General features: G+C 36.5%; 2 protein-coding genes across 7 annotated transcripts in view; one reads left to right on the forward strand and one right to left on the reverse strand.

Annotated features, from left to right (window-relative positions):
- LOC131847539 (dystrophin-like) overlaps positions 1-18,155 on the reverse strand; it is a 669,707-nt gene that overhangs the window by 158,010 nt on the left and 493,542 nt on the right. The window lies entirely within an intron of this gene.
- LOC131847536 (uncharacterized) lies at positions 8,075-14,074 on the forward strand. Of its 6 annotated transcripts, XM_059197119.1 has the most exons (4): positions 8,075-8,336; positions 8,932-9,112; positions 10,094-10,156; positions 12,963-14,074. In XM_059197119.1, exons 2-4 carry the CDS (start codon positions 9,078-9,080, stop codon positions 13,924-13,926), a joined length of 1,062 nt encoding a protein of 353 aa, XP_059053102.1. In that variant the 5' UTR covers positions 8,075-8,336; positions 8,932-9,077; the 3' UTR covers positions 13,927-14,074. The 6 variants fall into 6 exon arrangements, with proteins under 6 accessions (XP_059053102.1, XP_059053103.1, XP_059053097.1 ...); XM_059197120.1 differs by lacking the exon at positions 10,094-10,156; XM_059197114.1 differs by lacking the exon at positions 8,075-8,336 and having other exon boundaries at positions 8,343-9,112; positions 13,139-14,074.

Genomic DNA, 18,155 nt, shown 5'->3' on the forward strand with positions numbered 1-18,155 from the left:
ATTATTATATGAAGTGCTTCGTTCGAAGATATATATATTTACCATGTAGTTTCTTCAAATCACTAGGCAACATAACGCAATTTTAGAGCTAGATTCTAAAGCCTAAAAAAAAAGAAAATTAAACGTTTCACTGTCAACACTTGTCATACTCTATAGACAATAGATTGATACTTGTCATTCCTTTAGAGACTATATCACAAACTCAAAGGGTGGGATTAAGTAAACCAGGTGTATTACTACTATATATGTTCTCTGGGTGGGTATATATCTTCGAACGAAGCACTTCATATAATAATGATCGAACATCACAGGTAAGTTCGTTTGATCATTTATTATATTCCAGTGCTTCGTTCTCGATATATATATTTACCATGTAGATATTTAGAGTCTCACTGAGTTTGTGATTAATTTTTTCCTTAATATTACAACTGGATAGTATAAGCTGTAATAAAACATCTTTCTATTTTTGGTATAAATCAGTCTTTTACTACAAAAATTAAAATTATGGATAATTCTCATTTTCAACATTAACATTATCAAGTCTTTAAACATAATTATTAATCATATTAATCAGTCATATAAGAAATTCTTCATTACACAGTTCTTAATTATAACAAGTTACAATTATTATCACATTATTATCCCTTAATACACACTTATTTTTATATTAAAAATTGTATAAGTACTATAGTTAGCACTCACATTGCGGATGAAACAGTATTTGTAAAAATATTAGTATTTTGCATAATGGGTCTATTATAAAATTTTGCAAATGTCTGCGAAGACTCTGTCCAACCCGCGGTATTTCTAATAGCCTCTATAGACACACCCTTCATCTTGGCCATGGATGTTGAAGCATGACGAGTAGAGTGGCCCGTAAAAATATCTGTATTAATGCCAGAATTTGTCAACGCATTTTTTATCCAACGACTTAATGTGGATGGTGTAGCCGCTCTATGTGGTTTTTTAGTGGTTATAAATAGTTCTTCAACATCACCTCTTATATCTTTGGTGCAATTAATGTAAAACTGTAAAGTAAGTGATGGGCAAATCTCAGGTTCGGTATAGAATGGTAAGACCAATACCGGTTGTGAACGATCTGGCGCAGATGTTTTAGTTATATCTGTGATATTTATATGTAAACCTGACTCTACATAAGATATATTTTTAATCTTTATTAAAGAAAGTGTTTGTACACGTTGTGCTCTACATAAGGCTAGTAATGTAACCAATTTTTTCGTCAAAATTTCCAACGGTAAAGAAATGCAAGGATGCCATTTTCTTAGTGTATTTAATACAATAGATGGGTCCCAAGTAAAAGAGTATTTCGGTTTTGGAGGATTTGTTTTGTAAAAACCTTTCAACAACCTTTTAATACGCTCATCCCTCCTTATACGCGAACCAATTATTAGAGAGAGAGCAGATTTATGAGAATTAAGGGTTCCATAAGAAGAGCCTTTCTCAAACTGAATTGTTAAAAACTGTATTATTTTTGGTACTGAGGCACACAAAGGGTTAATTTGGTTTTCTTGACAGAAAGCCCACCATATTTTGTAGGTTACATCATATTGTTTTAGTGTGTGTTTTGATAGTGAAGCTATCATAGTATCTAAAGCGATAGTGGGGATAGCTTGTCTTATCATAGATTGCCTGATAAGATTCCGCCCACCAGGATAAGTTGCTGGTGAAGAGGATGGCAGCTCCTGTAAGGCGACAATAACAGATCTTTATCTGGCCCAAAATATAATAAATCAGAAACCAACATTTCCTGCATAACGGGGAACCATGGTTGGGATGGCCAGTAGGGCACGACTATGATTCCTGAGGCTTTTTCATATCTTATTTTCATTAGACATTTTAAAATTAGACTAAATGGTGGAAAGGCATAAAAATAATACTTTGACCAATTTACAGTAAATGCATCTACATTTAATGCATCTGGATCTGGCTTCCAGGATAAATATAAGGGACATTTAGTGTTGACCCTAGACGCAAAAAAGGTCCACCTGTGGTGTACCAAATTTATTTATTATTTCTTTAAAAACGCGTGAATTTAATTCCCACTCGATATCTGTATTTGTTTTTCGAGATTCTATATCTGCTTCTACATTATCTGAAGATTTTATATAAGAGGAGAAGAGCCATATTTTCCTTTCTTCGCACCATTTCCAAATATTTCTAACCAAGTCATTAAGGTGTGGGTACTGAATACCACCCATACGATTAATGTAAGAAATAGCCGTTTTATTATCTACTCTTAACAGAACCTGAATTTCTTGTTTGTTTTTAACAAAAGTTTTCAATGCCAGAAAAATAGCTAGCAGTTCTAGATAATTTATGTGAAATTTATATTCATTTTCCTTCATTTCCATTAATTTTACTGTTATTACAGACCGCGCCCCAGCCCGTTCTAGATGCATCAGTATAAATTTCAATATCATAATTACGGACTAATATTGATTTTGATACTAGCAATATATTTTTTGCCCACCATTCAAGATCTAACCTCGTATCTCGGTGTAAATCCATAATACAATCATAATTATTAAAATTTTTTAGTAAAGTTAGGTATTTATGACGTTCTAAATATTTGGTGTATAACCAGCCATACTGTACAGCTGGGCAGGCTGACATTAACAACCCTATAAGTTGGGCAAATTCCCGTATTGTACATTTACACATGTTAAGGAATTTATTTGTCACCTTTTGAAGTTGATATGTTTTTTCTAAAGGTAATTGCATTGTCATACTACTTGTATCATAAATAAAACCCAAAAAATTGCAAGATTTGGAAGGTACTAAAAAACTTTTTTCATAGTTTATAACAAATCCTAAGCATTCCAGAGTAAAAATAGTCTGTTTAACATTTTCTAAACATGACTGGTAAGTAGTGCCTAGGCACAGTAAATCGTCCAGATAAATTATATTCTTATATCCCTTTTTCCTTAAGTATGTGACTACTACTCTCATGACTTTTGTAAAAATGTAGGGAGCGGAGGAGAGGCCATATGGTAGTGAATTAAATTCATATAATCTATCATATTTAAAGCGAAGGAATTTTCGATTATCTGGGTTTATGGATATAAGCAAATATGATTCTTTAAGGTCAATTTTTGCTAAAAAATTATTTTTATTTATCAAGGATGCCGCAGTCCTATGATCTTCCATTTTAAAGTGTGCTGTAGCTACAAACTTATTTAACTGTTTTAAATTTAAAATAAATCTTTTACTGCCATTTGGTTTAGGAATTAGAAAAATAGAGGAAATGAATTGACCTGGATGGGGCTCACAAACAGAAATGGCCCCTAATTTAAGTAATTTAGTAATAGCAATTTTCATATCCTGCTTCTCTATATCAGAATTATACTGAAATGAACTTGGAATAATGTTTTGAAATGGTAAAGTGGTGAAAGGTATAGAATAACCTCTCATGTATTGGATGATTGTAGTATCATCAGTGATTTTTTCCCAACATTGGATAAAATGTGACAATCTGCCACCATGACATACCATTACTTCCGAGCAGGAGGTTTCATTTCTTGTTTGGATTTCCTTGTTGTATAATGCTGCTGTTTGTATGGAAGGTTTCGTTGCATCAGGCGTTTTGGCCCACCTCGATTGAAGGGTTTTGGTGCTGCATATTGAGGCAGGCCCCGGAAATTTCCCGAAGTGCTAGGATTTAATGTTCTTCTGTTTGAGGGCTTGAAATTGTCAGATTTTTTAATTGTTTGTCCAGTTTTTTGTGCGGTTTTCAAGGCGTTTATTTTTTCTGATAAATTCTCTCCATAGAGATATTCATCTCTATCTATATCTTTTATAATTTCTAAAAACTTTTTGTCCAAGGAAGTTGAGATTATTTTCTTCTTACTAAATGTCAGGTGACAATGTAAGTCTGTTAATATTTTTGAGGCATCACTTAATATTTTTATTACATTTAGACTATCACCTGTGTCGGTAATTGTCAAGGATAGTGCCTTGTTCAAAGCTGATATCCCCTGACCTAACTGTTGTTGATCAGCCTCTATTTTCTTATCTCGTCTTTTTCCAGTATCAGAAATTGTGGCCATGATTTCTGGATTGAGCTTAGGAGCTTGCAAAGTTTTGCAATTATCAGGTATTAAATACTGCTTCAGTAATGACTCTTTTACTTCTTTATCTAACCCATTTTTCGCTATTTTATTCCATCGTTTTGCTAACTAATTATTGATATATTCACCGAATAGAGGCTTTTCCTCCATTGCATCACTTTTTAAAGTTGGTTCACCTGTGCACTGTTCAGTGGACCCCCCGGTTGGTTTATCTGAGTATCTCTGTGAAGTTGTTGTTGTATAACGTTTGGGTCCATATTTTCTATATCTGAGGGCAGATTAGTCCCTTGTGAACATATAGATACAGCATCTATTAAAGATTCTGTATAATTGTTTTCCTCAGATTGATTTGAAAGGCGTGAATAAATTTAGAAAAGCCACTTTTTTAAATTTACCAGTTTTAATAAAACTTGTATATTATGTTTTTAGTAAACATTGCCTTCGCAACATCTCACGGATGCTTCCCAGGCTTAATTTGACTTGCATGTTCAAGTTTTTATTGTGATACCCTTCGTAACATCTCTCGGATGCTCCCTAGGGTTTATACAGCATGTATGTTCCAGTTTTAGAACAGACACCTTTCATAGTAACTATACTAAGTATAATCGCCTTGCTTAACGCAACTTCTATATTCAAGTTTTAGTGCAAATAGCCTTTGTAATGTCTCACGGACATTCCCTAGGCATGACACAACTTGCATGTTTTTAGTACTGACGACCTTTGTAATATCTCAACGATATTTTCTAGGGATGACGCAACTTGCATGTTCAAGTTTTTGTACCCGTAACCTTTGTAATGTATATTGGGATATTGCATATCTGTAATTATTCACTATATAAAACTTACCTGTCTGTTTATATTGGATAGATTCTTCTGAATCCGAGACGCAATATGATGATTTACGTCGTCGAGCTTTATTACGTTTCTCTTCAAGACGTCGTATTTTATTTTTGTATTTCTGTATTTTGTCTTCATTTTTCCGTTTTGCCATGCTAAAAACACTCAATGTTATATGTTTTCAATTAAAAAATACTGAGAATTAAAGAACAATTAAAAATTATGACGCAATAGTTGCCACGCAAAGTAAAGAATGACAAGTATCAATCTATTGTCTATAGAGTATGACAAGTGTTGACAGTGAAACGTTTAATTTTCTTTTTTTTTTAGGCTTTAGAATCTAGCTCTAAAATTGCGTTATGTTGCCTAGTGATTTGAAGAAACTACATGGTAAATATATATATCGAGAACGAAGCACTGGAATATAATTACATATTAACCTCCATAAAGGTTAAGAAACAAAGTTGGCACCCATTCACTATAAACGACGTGCCTTATCATTCGACCCAAATGAATAAATACAAAGCCGAGATCCAGTTTCACACATTGAAATACCAAGATGTCACACGTCCCGATAAAATTATGTAAATTCAACACAATGCCCGCGCAAAATGACACGAGGGCGACACGTTAAGGAGATGAAAATTAACATGGCGGATTAGTAGCGGTTCGAGGGATCGCGTCGTGACCGAAATTGGTAATAAACTGGATTACACCGGTACAGACGGGATCGGACAAGATGGCTGACAGTTTTTGGCGCGTACGTAATCATATTTTGACGTCCCGATGACAATTGCAATAGTGGGATTAGCTAGGAGATTGGAGAGATGTTTTTCGTGGTAGATTTGTTAAGCCTTTAGAATAATTTTCTACTAAATTTTAAAGGAATTAAGCTATGTTGTTTTCTGGACGTAGTCCTGTTAAATATACGATAGATATAAAGTGACAAAACTAGGTAGAATATGTAGTTTTTCGTGGTAGATTTGTTAACCCTTTAGAATAACTTTCTACTAAATTTTAAAGGAATTAAGCTAAGTTGTTTTCTGGACGTAGTCCTGTTAAATATACGATAGATATCTGTCCCCAAGTATCGTTTAGAAAAAGTCAATAGGTCTTTTATGGGAATAGGTATAAAATTTATAATAAGATATCAAAGGATATATGGGAATTACCGTTAAATAAATTCAAAACATCTGTTAAATCATATTTACCGAGCAAGGCCTATTACTCACTAAACGATTACTTGAATGACGAGCGTGCATGGCAATAGTTTTCATGTTCGGGATTTTCATTTAATGTTAGAAATAGACACCTATATAAATTGTAAATAAACTGGATTAAAAAAAAAGCAATTCAATTAAGTTTCTTGACAGTTCTTCTCAGTTGGATCTATATACCGAACTGGACGGTAGGGAAAAAAATTATAATGTAAGAACTTGACGTTCATAAGCGGCTAAAATGTCCTACATGAATAAATGATTTTTGAATTTGAATTTGATATAAAGTGACAAAACTGGATAGAATATGTAATATTAACTATTATAGAGTGACAATCGAAAAGTACGGTCTGTTTATCAAGACATTTAGTTGGGACAGAGCCAAAGTTGTCTAAACCTACTCACCACCTCAATATATCGTATTACAAAATATATTGTATCACAAGTATAATTAAAACACCATATAAAATAAGACATTTTTTTTTTATTGGATTGTTTGGGCTATTGTCAGATGTGTAGCACCTGTAGCACTGCGACCTACATAGATCTATTGTGCTCGCCCTTTTCAGAGTTCGCTACCTAGACCCGTCAGGGACAAGAATTGAAGGATATTCTTAGGAGCGATCGTTTTTATCTCCTCGGAAAAGAGTGTAAACTTTTCAAAGGAGATATTTCGTTTATGCAGTGGGCTACAACCACATAAGATGTGAAGCGGCGTTTCCTCTTCAGTTTGGCAGAATCTGCAGATACTTGTCGTGCATAGGCCTAGTTTAGCCATATGCTTGTTTAATTTGCAGAGTCCTGTGAGGGCCCTAGTCATCATGCATATGTTGTTTTTACTCAATAGCAGTAATCTATTGGAGTATTTGGTCGAGAAGCCCGATATTAGGTCTTTTGAATGTGTTAATCCTGGCGTTTCTTGCCAGTGATTCAGTGCTTCTCGTTTGGTTATTAATTTGAGATGTCCCAGTTTTAGGCAACGAGGCAAAATAAGACATACATAAATATATAATTTCTTATTGAATGAACATATATTTGAAAACACTTTATGTAGTATTTCAACTGTGCTATGTAGATATAGTCTAGAAAAATGGACAAGAAATTCTTTTAATGTGTGTTTTTAGAAGTTTAATGTTTTATATGACTACTATCGAATAGTACAAGGTTATATAGAGGCATTACATCTTAGTCCTCTGTGTGGCAATACATGAATGGATTCACGGATGTAACATGATAGCGTGATAGCAGTACATAAGTTACAGTACAATTACACGCATAGGTTCTCAGACTTTAACTTAGATTACAATTACAAAAACTGAACCCATGCTGGTTCAGTTATTGCGACTTCAAAATTCCAAATACTGAACCAGCACAGGTTCAGTTTTTAGAATAGAATATAAAATCCTTTATTCAAATAAACCTAATTAGCACTTTTGAATAGTCATAACATTTTCATTTAATCTACCGCTCATTCGGAAAGCTGTCTCATGACAAGAAGAACGAGTAAGAAACTTGTGTGCTGCTCTTTTGAATAATCCTTGTATGTTTACATTTACCACCAACTAGCACTAATTTATTAGGGTCTAATATAAATACACAATAAGATTAATTCAGTCGTATTGATAAGACCAGTCCCTACAAGCAGCACTCGTTCACGAATATGATGGATTTTGTAATTGTAATCTAAGTCAGAGTAAACGTCATAATGCTCCCAAGTATTACAATGTCTATACAACTCCAATAGCATTACAAACCAAATACTATACTTATAAAACCAAATACAATACTGTCTACGCACTCAACGCACCGCTCCGCGGGCTGCGGGGGCGGTGCTGCGCATCGGCAACTGCGGCCGGTGGCGGATACCGGCACTTCTTGTCCGACCGGCATCGACACTTACCGGCTTACAAATAATCCTTCCAATCTAAATTTTATCTGAATCTGTCCGTTGTTCATAACAGTTTTTATATTAAACCTATTAATACAGTCCACTAGTTTCATTGGCTATCCAGGACGTAACATTGGTCCTTTAGGAAATAAACTCGCCATACCTACGAACATCTAGAAGACCGTTATTGAAATCAAGACACGATATTGGTGAACTTTGACCTGGAGGAGCTTAAAACAAATCGGGACTTAGTTGCTGTCTTCGGTGGATTGGAAGTCATTCTGTGGATAAGGATAAGGATATTTCGTGAGTCGTTCCAATTATTCCTTATTAATTCCTTCTATATCCATAAATATTTTTTATAGCACTAGCTTTCATTTCTTATAGCACTAGCTTTCATTTCTTTCAATCATAATCATTTTCATCTTTTATTTAAGTGTTACATGTTTATATTACTCATTTCGCATTAGATTCACATCTTTGTAGTAACTATCGCTTGCATAGTTAAAAGTACCTAGTTGCGCATCGGCGACCGTCCAAAGGTCAGTCGCTGCGAACAAAAGGCGGACCGGACCGTATTTCTTGGAATTTGCATAGAAACTATTTTACTATCGCTTATTGCGCATATTTGTATTTATTTCTTTTCAATTCGCACTGTCGCAATTTGTTACGTATTAATTTAATTTTAAATTTAGTTGATTACTTTCTCTTTCTTGCAATAATGGCTGATGAGTTTAAATTGATTAAAAAACGTAGCAGCTTGAAAGCTAAGCTTACTACTTTTACCAATTATTTGGACATAGTTAGCAGTTGCCAATCATTGTCGGAACTACAGCGCTTAGAGTTACAAAGCCGATTTGCTAAAATTGATGCCTTATACGAGGACTTTGATAATTTGCAGACAGAAATTGAGTCATTAGATACATCGGTGGCTAAGGTCGAGGAGGCCTACGTTGCTCGCCAACAGTTTGAGGACTTGTACCATCCGCTAGTGGCGCGGGCGCGTAGTTTACTGGCCAGCGTTGCGCCTAGCGAACAGATCTTCGAATGTGCAGTTTCAGGCGGCGCAGCATCGATGCAAGGTGGGAATGGTTCTCGTAATTTTGTCAGACTTCCCAAGGTGGCCCTTCCTGAATACCATGGCAGCTATCAGTTTTGGCTTGAGTATAGGGACACCTACATATCCTTAATACATAAAAACACAGACATAGATCCCATAAATAAATTCCACTATTTACGCGCCTCCCTTAAAGGGAGTGCGGCAGAGATAATTAAAAATTTAGATTTCACAAGTGACAACTATCAGGTAGCTTGGGATTTGTTATGCGAACGCTATAACAATAACCGTCTACTTATTAATAATCACGTGCAAGCTTTATTTAATGCCACACCCATACAAAAAGAATCATGTAGTTCGTTACGACAATTAATAGATTTAATAAATAAAAATTTAAGGGCGCTTAAAACATTAAATGAGCCTACTGACAGCTGGGATACATTACTTGTTTATATGATGTCTAACAAATTAGATCCTGTAACTAGCCGTGGCTGGGAAGAATTCAGAAATTCTTTATCCCAATCACCCTCATTGTCCGAGTTTTGTACATTTATAAGCAATAAAGCAGATTTACTTGAAACATTAGAGGAAAAATCAAACTCACAATTAACAAAACAAGAGTATTTTAAACCTAAAAGTTTTATTATAGCTACAAATAAAAATTACAGTAATACAAATACAAACTTAATTATCAAAAAATGTCCTATGTGTTCTCTAGATCATTTGTTATATACCTGTGAAACATTCAGGAATTTGCCTATTGAAACACGTATTAAAAAGGCAAAAGAATTCAAAGTTTGTATGAATTGTTTACGTTCTGGTCACATAGAAAAAAGGTGTAGATTATCTGGTTGCAAATATTGTAAAAGTAAACACAACACGCTTTTACACTTAGACCAGTCAATACCTTTGCCTCAAATTCCTATGCCTTCAACATCTAACAACGTTGCCTTGTCTGCCGATGCTATACAGCCTGCTACTTCTTCGCACATATTACTGTCCACAGCTTTGGTGAGAGTGGTGAGCAACAGCGGCGAGCGGCACGACGCCCGTGTTCTTTTGGACAACGGTAGTACAGCCAACTTCGTCACTCACAGTCTATGTAACAAGCTGAGTATGTCGCGGCGTAGTACGAGCTCCACGGTGACAGGTATCAACAGTCAGACCACTAATAGTACACAGTCTTGTAACCTCGAAATCGAGTCTTATTGCAGTGACTATAAGGTCAATATCAATTGTCTTATTCTGCCTGAAATCACTAAAGTGCTACCATCTTCAGTAGTAGATATTTCTCATATTCCTATCCCCGCAGGGTTACATCTAGCTGACCCTACTTTCAATATTCCGTCAGCCATAGACATCCTTGTGGGGGCTGAAATATTTTGGAACATAATTGGTAGTAGCAATATCGATTTAGGTAAAAATAAACCAAAATTGTACGAAACAAAATTAGGATGGATTGTGTCTGGCCCCGTGGCTCTTTATACCAATTCATTTAGTTCACACTTTTGTCATTTTACGAAAGACATTAGTGACCCTAACCTAGACCGTTTCTGGGAACTCGATTCTGTTTCACCGAAGCATTCGTTGTCATCAGAAGAACGCGCTTGTGAACAGAATTTCATCTTAACTACGACTCGTAACGCAGACGGTCGCTTCGTCGTCACAATGCCACTAAAAGCTGACCCTAAGGTGTTAGGTAATTCATTCGATATGGCCAAAAATCGATTTTTATCGCTAGAAAGGCGCTTTCAGCGAGATCCCTCATATAAGGATAGATATATGCAATTTATGTCCGAGTATGAATCTTTAGGTCATATGACTGAGGATAAAGAATTTAACTATAATTCAAAAAACACCGTGAATTATTTTATACCTCACCATGGTGTCATCCGCGAGTCGAGCACCACTACTAAATTAAGGACTGTATTTGACGCGTCTGCCGTTTCCACTTCTGGAGTGTCATTAAATGATATTCAAATGGTCGGTCCGACCGTCCAAGACGATCTTTTATCTATCCTGATACGTTTTAGGCAACATAAGTACGTAGTTTCAGGAGACATAGAAAAAATGTATCGTGCTATATTAATACATTCCTCGCAGCGTTCCTTACAGCGTATTATATTTCGTAAAAATCCTACGGAACCTCTTAAATATTATACATTAAATACTGTGACGTATGGCACCGCGTCTGCACCATATTTAGCGACAAAATGTTTAGTTAGTTTGGCAGACGGCGCGAGCGATGAGAATGTAAGGATGTCCATACAACGCGATTTCTATGTGGATGACTACCTAAGCGGTAGTCATACTATTCCCGATACCGTAAAGCTTTGCAAAAAGGTAATTTCTATTATGTCTTCTGCACACTTTAATTTACGGAAATGGCAGTCTAACAGCCCTGAGATTTTATCCGAACTCACAGGTAATTCAAATAATTTAATTGATACCTTAGATCTCTCAAATAATAGTCACGCGTCATCTAAAACCCTGGGTTTACACTGGTTGTGTGATACAGATACCCTATCGTTCTCCATTAATATTGATACAAATAAATTAATCACAAAGCGTCACATCCTATCTGTCATCAGTCAAATTTTCGATCCACTGGGCCTTGTTGGTCCCTGTATTGTGGAAGCTAAAATAATACTGCAGAAATTATGGATTAATAAATACGGTTGGGACGATAAGGTATCGCAAGACATTGTAGATCTGTGGTCATCATTTTCTAGCACTCTAAATTATCTTAATAATATGAGAATATCACGATGGATTTCATGTGACAATTCAATTTCATATGAAATTCATGTGTTTACGGACGCATCGACTAAAGCTTATGGCGCAGCTCTATACGTTCGGTCCATAGACAACAAAGGTTCAGTGAATGTGCAATTATTAGTCTCTAAAAACCGCGTAGCACCTATCAAACCCACAACGGTTCCTCGTCTCGAGTTATGTGGTGCGCTATTAGGTACAAGACTGTGTACTAAGGTTCTGGACTCTCTTACTGTACCTATTTCTCGATGTCAATTCTGGTGTGACTCCACGATCGTTTTGGGGTGGCTGTCTACCCCACCGAATCAGCTTAAACATTTTGTCAGAAATCGTGTTAACGAAATACAAGAGGCAACCGCTAAATACTCGTGGAGCTACGTACCGTCGAGAGACAACCCAGCAGATCTTGTGTCCCGTGGGATTAAAGCCAATCTTATTATCGACTCCACTTTATGGTGGTCAGGCCCGTCCTTTCTCTCCAACGACTCTAGTCACTGGCCGAAAATGCCTAACGATAACATAGACCAAGATTTACCGGAAGTTTTATCTCATTTTATTGACAATTCAAATAATTATACACATAAATGTTATTCTATTATACATGACTTAACTATTAAATATTCAAATTTTAACTATTTACAACGAATCGTAGCCTATTTACAAAGATATATATACAATTTAAAAAATAAAAATAACAAAAGATATGGATATTTATCTATTGAAGAACTACAAGCTTCATTAACTTGTATAATTCGTAGTGCTCAACTCGATATGTTTCCTGTAGAGATTGAAATCATTAAGTCAGGACAAACACTGCCACGTAAAAATAAATTAACTTCATTGTCTCCGTTTTTGGATGACAACGACATTATTCGTGTAGGTGGCAGGCTTGACAATTCCCCATATGAATACAACATTAAACATCCCATACTTTTATGTAGTAAACACCATCTCACTAGGGCTCTATTTGACATGTATCACAGGCGTCTTCTGCATGCCGGCCCACAATTGCTTTTAGCAAATATACGGCAAAATTACTGGCCTTTAGGAGGCAGAAACTTGTCTAAAAGTATCGTTAGCAAGTGTATTACATGTTTCAGATATAAAGCACAAAACCTACAGCCTATTATGGGACAGCTGCCTACAGAAAGGACACTACTAGAATTCCCTTTTTATAACACTAGTGTAGATTATGCCGGGCCCATATTGATAGCGAGCCGTAAAGGGAGAGGGTGTCAATTAATAAAATCCTACATCAGCATCTTTGTTTGTCAAGCAGTGAAAGCTGTTCATCTGGAGCTGGTTACAGACCTCACGAAAGAATCATATATGGCAGCTCTAAACCGTTTCGTATCTCGTAGAGGTAAACCGCGCAATATCTTATCTGACAATGGTACCAATTTTGTCGGTACTAGTAATGAGTTGCAAAGATTTTTACATAGTTCAAACGTCGCTTCAGATATGGTTCAAGAAGGTATACAATTTTCCTTTGCTCCGCCATACTCGCCTCATTTCAATGGTCTGGCTGAAGCAGTTGTTCGTTCTATGAAACATCATCTAAAAAGGTTACTTAAACTTACTCATCTTACATATGAGGAAATGTCTACATGTCTCACTCAAATAGAGGCAATACTCAATTCCCGTCCACTTACGCCGCTATCCTCTGATCCTTGTGATTACTCTGCCCTTACTCCTGCTCACCTACTAATTGGACGACCACTTACATCTATTCCGCATCCACAGGTGGCCGACGTCAACATCACTAGATTGGACCGCTATCACAGAATAGAACATATTAAGCAGCACTTCTGGCGTCGTTTTAATATCGAATATGTTTCTATGCTGCAGCAGAAAACAAAGTGGTCCACTTCCTCAGGCAACTTGGTGCTGGGGACTCTGGTCCTTATTAAGGACAAACTGCTGCCACCACTTCTATGGTCGCTGGGTCGTGTCGTCCAGGTCTACCCAGGCAGCGACGGTGTCACGAGGGTCGTCGAGGTGAAAACCAAGAACGGGACTATTCGTCGCGCCTTCAACAACGTGTGCCCACTTCCACTTCATTGAAGACTACTCTTCAACCCGGGCAGTATGTCTACGCACTCAACGCACCGCTCCGCGGGCTGCGGGGGCGGTGCTGCGCATCGGCAACTGCGGCCGGTGGCGGATACCGGCACTTCTTGTCCGACCGGCATCGACACTTACCGGCTTACAAATAATCCTTCCAATCTAAATTTTATCTGAATCTGTCCGTTGTTCATAACAGTTTTTATATTAAACCTATTAATACAGTCCACTAGTTTCATTGGCTATCCAGGACGTAACAATACCGTAAAATACAGAGTGCACAATAAGTTTAACCAAACAGAATCCGAAGTGAATAAATCAAGTCTCAAACGAGTGCAGCTCCGGATCGTGGCGGTAATCCGGGCCGGATAACCGGGGTTGTAGGATTACCAGAATACACCCGTCGGTACACCTGCGCCAACGAGTCGCGAATTATTTCTACTTACGTATTACTATATATGTAAAAATTATAACGTATTTTTTTTTATACTCGTATGTTGGCAAACTAGCTCACGATCCATGTGATGGTAAACGGTTACCATAGCCTATAAACGCATGAAACACCAGGGGTATAAAATGCGCGGTGCCGACCCTTAAGAAACCATAATTCTTAAAACCTCATGCTGTAGTCTCTAGAGAAAACGTCAGCAAGTAGTTCATTCTACAATCTAAGAGTACGGGAGGAAGCTCCTCTGAAACCGCACTGTCCGAGACCACGTCGGTTCCAGCGAGTGGGGATGAATTCCCTGATGATGGCGAGCGGTGTGAAGGTTCTGATATATAAGCTGGCGAGCGATATGATGGTAAAAGGTTCTGATGTATCAGCTATATTACCTATGTGGTTGTAGCCCACTTATGCATAAACGAAATATCTCCTTTGGAAAGTTTACACTCTTTCCTGAGGAGATAAAAACCATCGCTCCTAAGAATATCCTTCAATTCTTGCCTCTGACAGGTCTAGGTAGCGAACTCTGAAAAGGGCAAGCACAATAGATCTATGTAGGTCGCAGTGCTACAGGTCCATGCACCTGACAATAGCCCAAACAACCCAATGAAAAAGCTATATTATTGTAAAATTTCATCATCAAAACCAGTTTTAATTAGCAGTTTCTGCGTGAAAGATTAACAAACATCCAGTCATCTATGCATGCATACAAATATTAGCTTTTACGATATTAGTAAAATTGTTAATGAAAAAACAGACAGATTAATGATAAGCACTGTAATGAATACCAATTTGCATACAAAATGAATACATTCTATTTGGGATGCAACGCAAGAAATGACTGCATCTGTAGCGTGACGTCATCCGGTCACGTTCGACCGGCGTTGCACGTGACGCCATTTATATCCGGATTATACCGGTTCCGACTGGAAGTAACCAGATAAAGCCGGCTATTTCAAGTGCAATATGAAACGGCTTGTCATAAGCATAGCTCTGTTTTAGAATTAGGTGTATTAGTTACATAGAATGTCCTCCTGTGGTTGCTTGACTAATATATAAGATTCTCGTGTCACAGGTTTCGTGTTTATACTCCTCCGTAACGGCTTGACCGATTTTGATGAAATAGGTTTAAAAAAAAATTTTAAATCCCTACAGATTTTGATGAAATTTTATATGTATATTTAGAAGGTCTGAGAATAGGTTTAACTAATTTTTATATCCCTAAGTGTTAAGGGTGGCTCATCCCAAAATTTTTTTTCATTTTACATATAATGTGGCATTCTTCTTCTTCTTCCTCTTTCGTTTCAATGACAACTAAATATATTTGTAGCCTTAAAAAATATATACACCCCTAAATTTTCACACTTCTACGATCAACCTTTATTTTTAATAGCGATTTTAGTTTCTATGGTAAAACAACGTATAGGGTCAGCTAGTAATATAAATAAAATTGTAAATCTATCTATCTGTATATGTAAAGCAGAGTGTACATTAGTTAATTTGTCAAATGAACAAATTGACCGCCACTCCCGGCTGCGGCGCGGCGGTACACCGTAACGACATTATCGCGAGAGTTGCGGCCCCGTCTAATTCGCTCAACTCACCCGCCAGCAGCGCCCGGGGCTTTTGACATTGCAAATTTTTAACACAACTCTACCCTGATGAATGTTGTGGCATTTTTTTTGTGGGTATAACGCATTTGTGTTTACAGAAACAGAAAAAATCGTTAATTTCAAATTTTTCAAATTCAAAATATCGTTTATTCATGTAGGTCTTACAGACTCCTATGATCTGTTAAATCTACGGTAGATTTGAGTTCGGAATGATTTGGAGATGAGAAGAACTGACAAGTTAAATCTACCGTCAGTTCGGAATGATTTCGAAATGTCCAATTATTTTTTAAATAAAAGTTTTAATAATTATTGGATGCTCCACCGATGGAACCATAGTGTCTGAGTCCAATGATTGGCTACTTCGCAGACTGGAGGCATCACACCTTGTAGAATTTATTAAGGAACCAGCCGCAGTCCAAATATTTCCCCATGTTCAAAATCTACCCTGTATCATCGTAAGCACAGATTATTATATTAGAGTCCGATAGTCCGCGGTTTCTGTTCTCCCTTACCTAGTAACAAACGGACTGTACAGCGGCCTTGACGCGCGCGCGCATTGTGTTGTGAATTAAAATAAATTAGAACTGTGTTAACCTACTGTGAAGCTGGAAAGCTAGCGAAGATACCTTCGAGACCCTGAAGCCCAAGAAATCAGCAGAACCATAACTGACGCTTCCCTAACATTTTGGTAGCAGAGTAGTTTCCCAAACACCCCAGCAATATTATACGCAGACTTATCAATAAAATATTATATGAGATAAAAGAAATTACCATAAGTCTCAGATTAATCCGGCCCGTACTGTAATCGGTACATATTAATTTGGCCTTTCCACTTTGATTTATTCACATAATTAAAGGATTCAATTTGTTTCATGATAACTTCAGCTAAATGAAATTAATTATGTATGCTTAATTAAATTAGCTATGATTAATGTAAGCTCAGTGATTTTAATTATCTATAACAAACAGGTACCATAGACAAGATAAAGAATGAATACATCAGAGGAAGTATGAAAGTGGCGCCGGTGTCGGAGAGAATAAAGAGTAATCGTCTATCGTGGTATGGGCATGTAATGCGTAGGAATGAAAATCATATCCTAAGGACGGTGTTACATATGAATGTGGATGGTTATAAGAGTGGAGGAAGACCGAAAAAGAGATGGATGGACTGTGTAAAAGATGATATGGTCTCACCATATCATCTTTTACACAGTCCATCCGTACATTGATAATTTAACAGATACAAGTACATAGATATTTTTTTTTGTTCGTAAATACATACATATTATACATAGAAAACACCCAGACCGATACAAACAATTATACTCATGAATACAAATGTTTGTGCCGTACGAGGAATCGAACCCGCGACCATCGGACGTACAGCGGTGTGCTAGACCGCTAGACCACCGAGGTCGTCATGAGATCGAGAGATGGATGGACTGTGTGAAAGATGATATGGTGAGAAAGGGAGTAAATAACGGGATGACTGCGAACAGGGATTAATGGAAGAGAAAAACATATTACGACGACCACAAAAAAATGGGATAAGGAAGAAGTAGATGATGAATAACTAGTAGGTACCATGTTCGGTTCTCGACCTAGATTGAAAGAAATGGTTCGGTAGTTTAATAGCAATAAAAAAAAGAACATATGTACTTTATTAAATTTACTGGCTTTACTCGCGACTTAGTCCGTGTGGAATAGTGGCCTTGGCCAAATAAAAATATTTATTAATCTTACCCCGAAAATACAAAGAAAAAAGTTTTATCGTTCTATCTTAAAAAATGACGAATTTCCATACAAACTCCTATTTCAACATTATTAACTATTTTAACAATCTCCTATTTTATTTTACTCCCTTAAGGATAACATTTTTACAAACTTTGAATGTCATATTTATCTAGACTATCTGTGTACCAAATTTCTTTTATGGTAGGTTCAATTTTGGAGTCATAGCGTGACAGACAGACAGAGTTAGTTTCGATTTTTTTTTCCACAGACAGCGGTCCGTGCCTTTGTTGATTTTATCTAATTAATAATCCATTAAAATTAATTACAATATTTTAATTTATTAACATTTTATGGTTTACCGCCCTATATATTTATATATAGATATGTATATATATTACAATTAGAATCCGATCCAAAAACTATCAATAAACAAAATT

Source organism: Achroia grisella, unplaced genomic scaffold (assembly GCF_030625045.1).
Source record: "Achroia grisella isolate CSIRO2021 unplaced genomic scaffold, CSIRO_AGI_Agris_v1 utg537, whole genome shotgun sequence".
Classification (NCBI taxonomy): Eukaryota; Metazoa; Arthropoda; class Insecta; order Lepidoptera; family Pyralidae; genus Achroia; species Achroia grisella.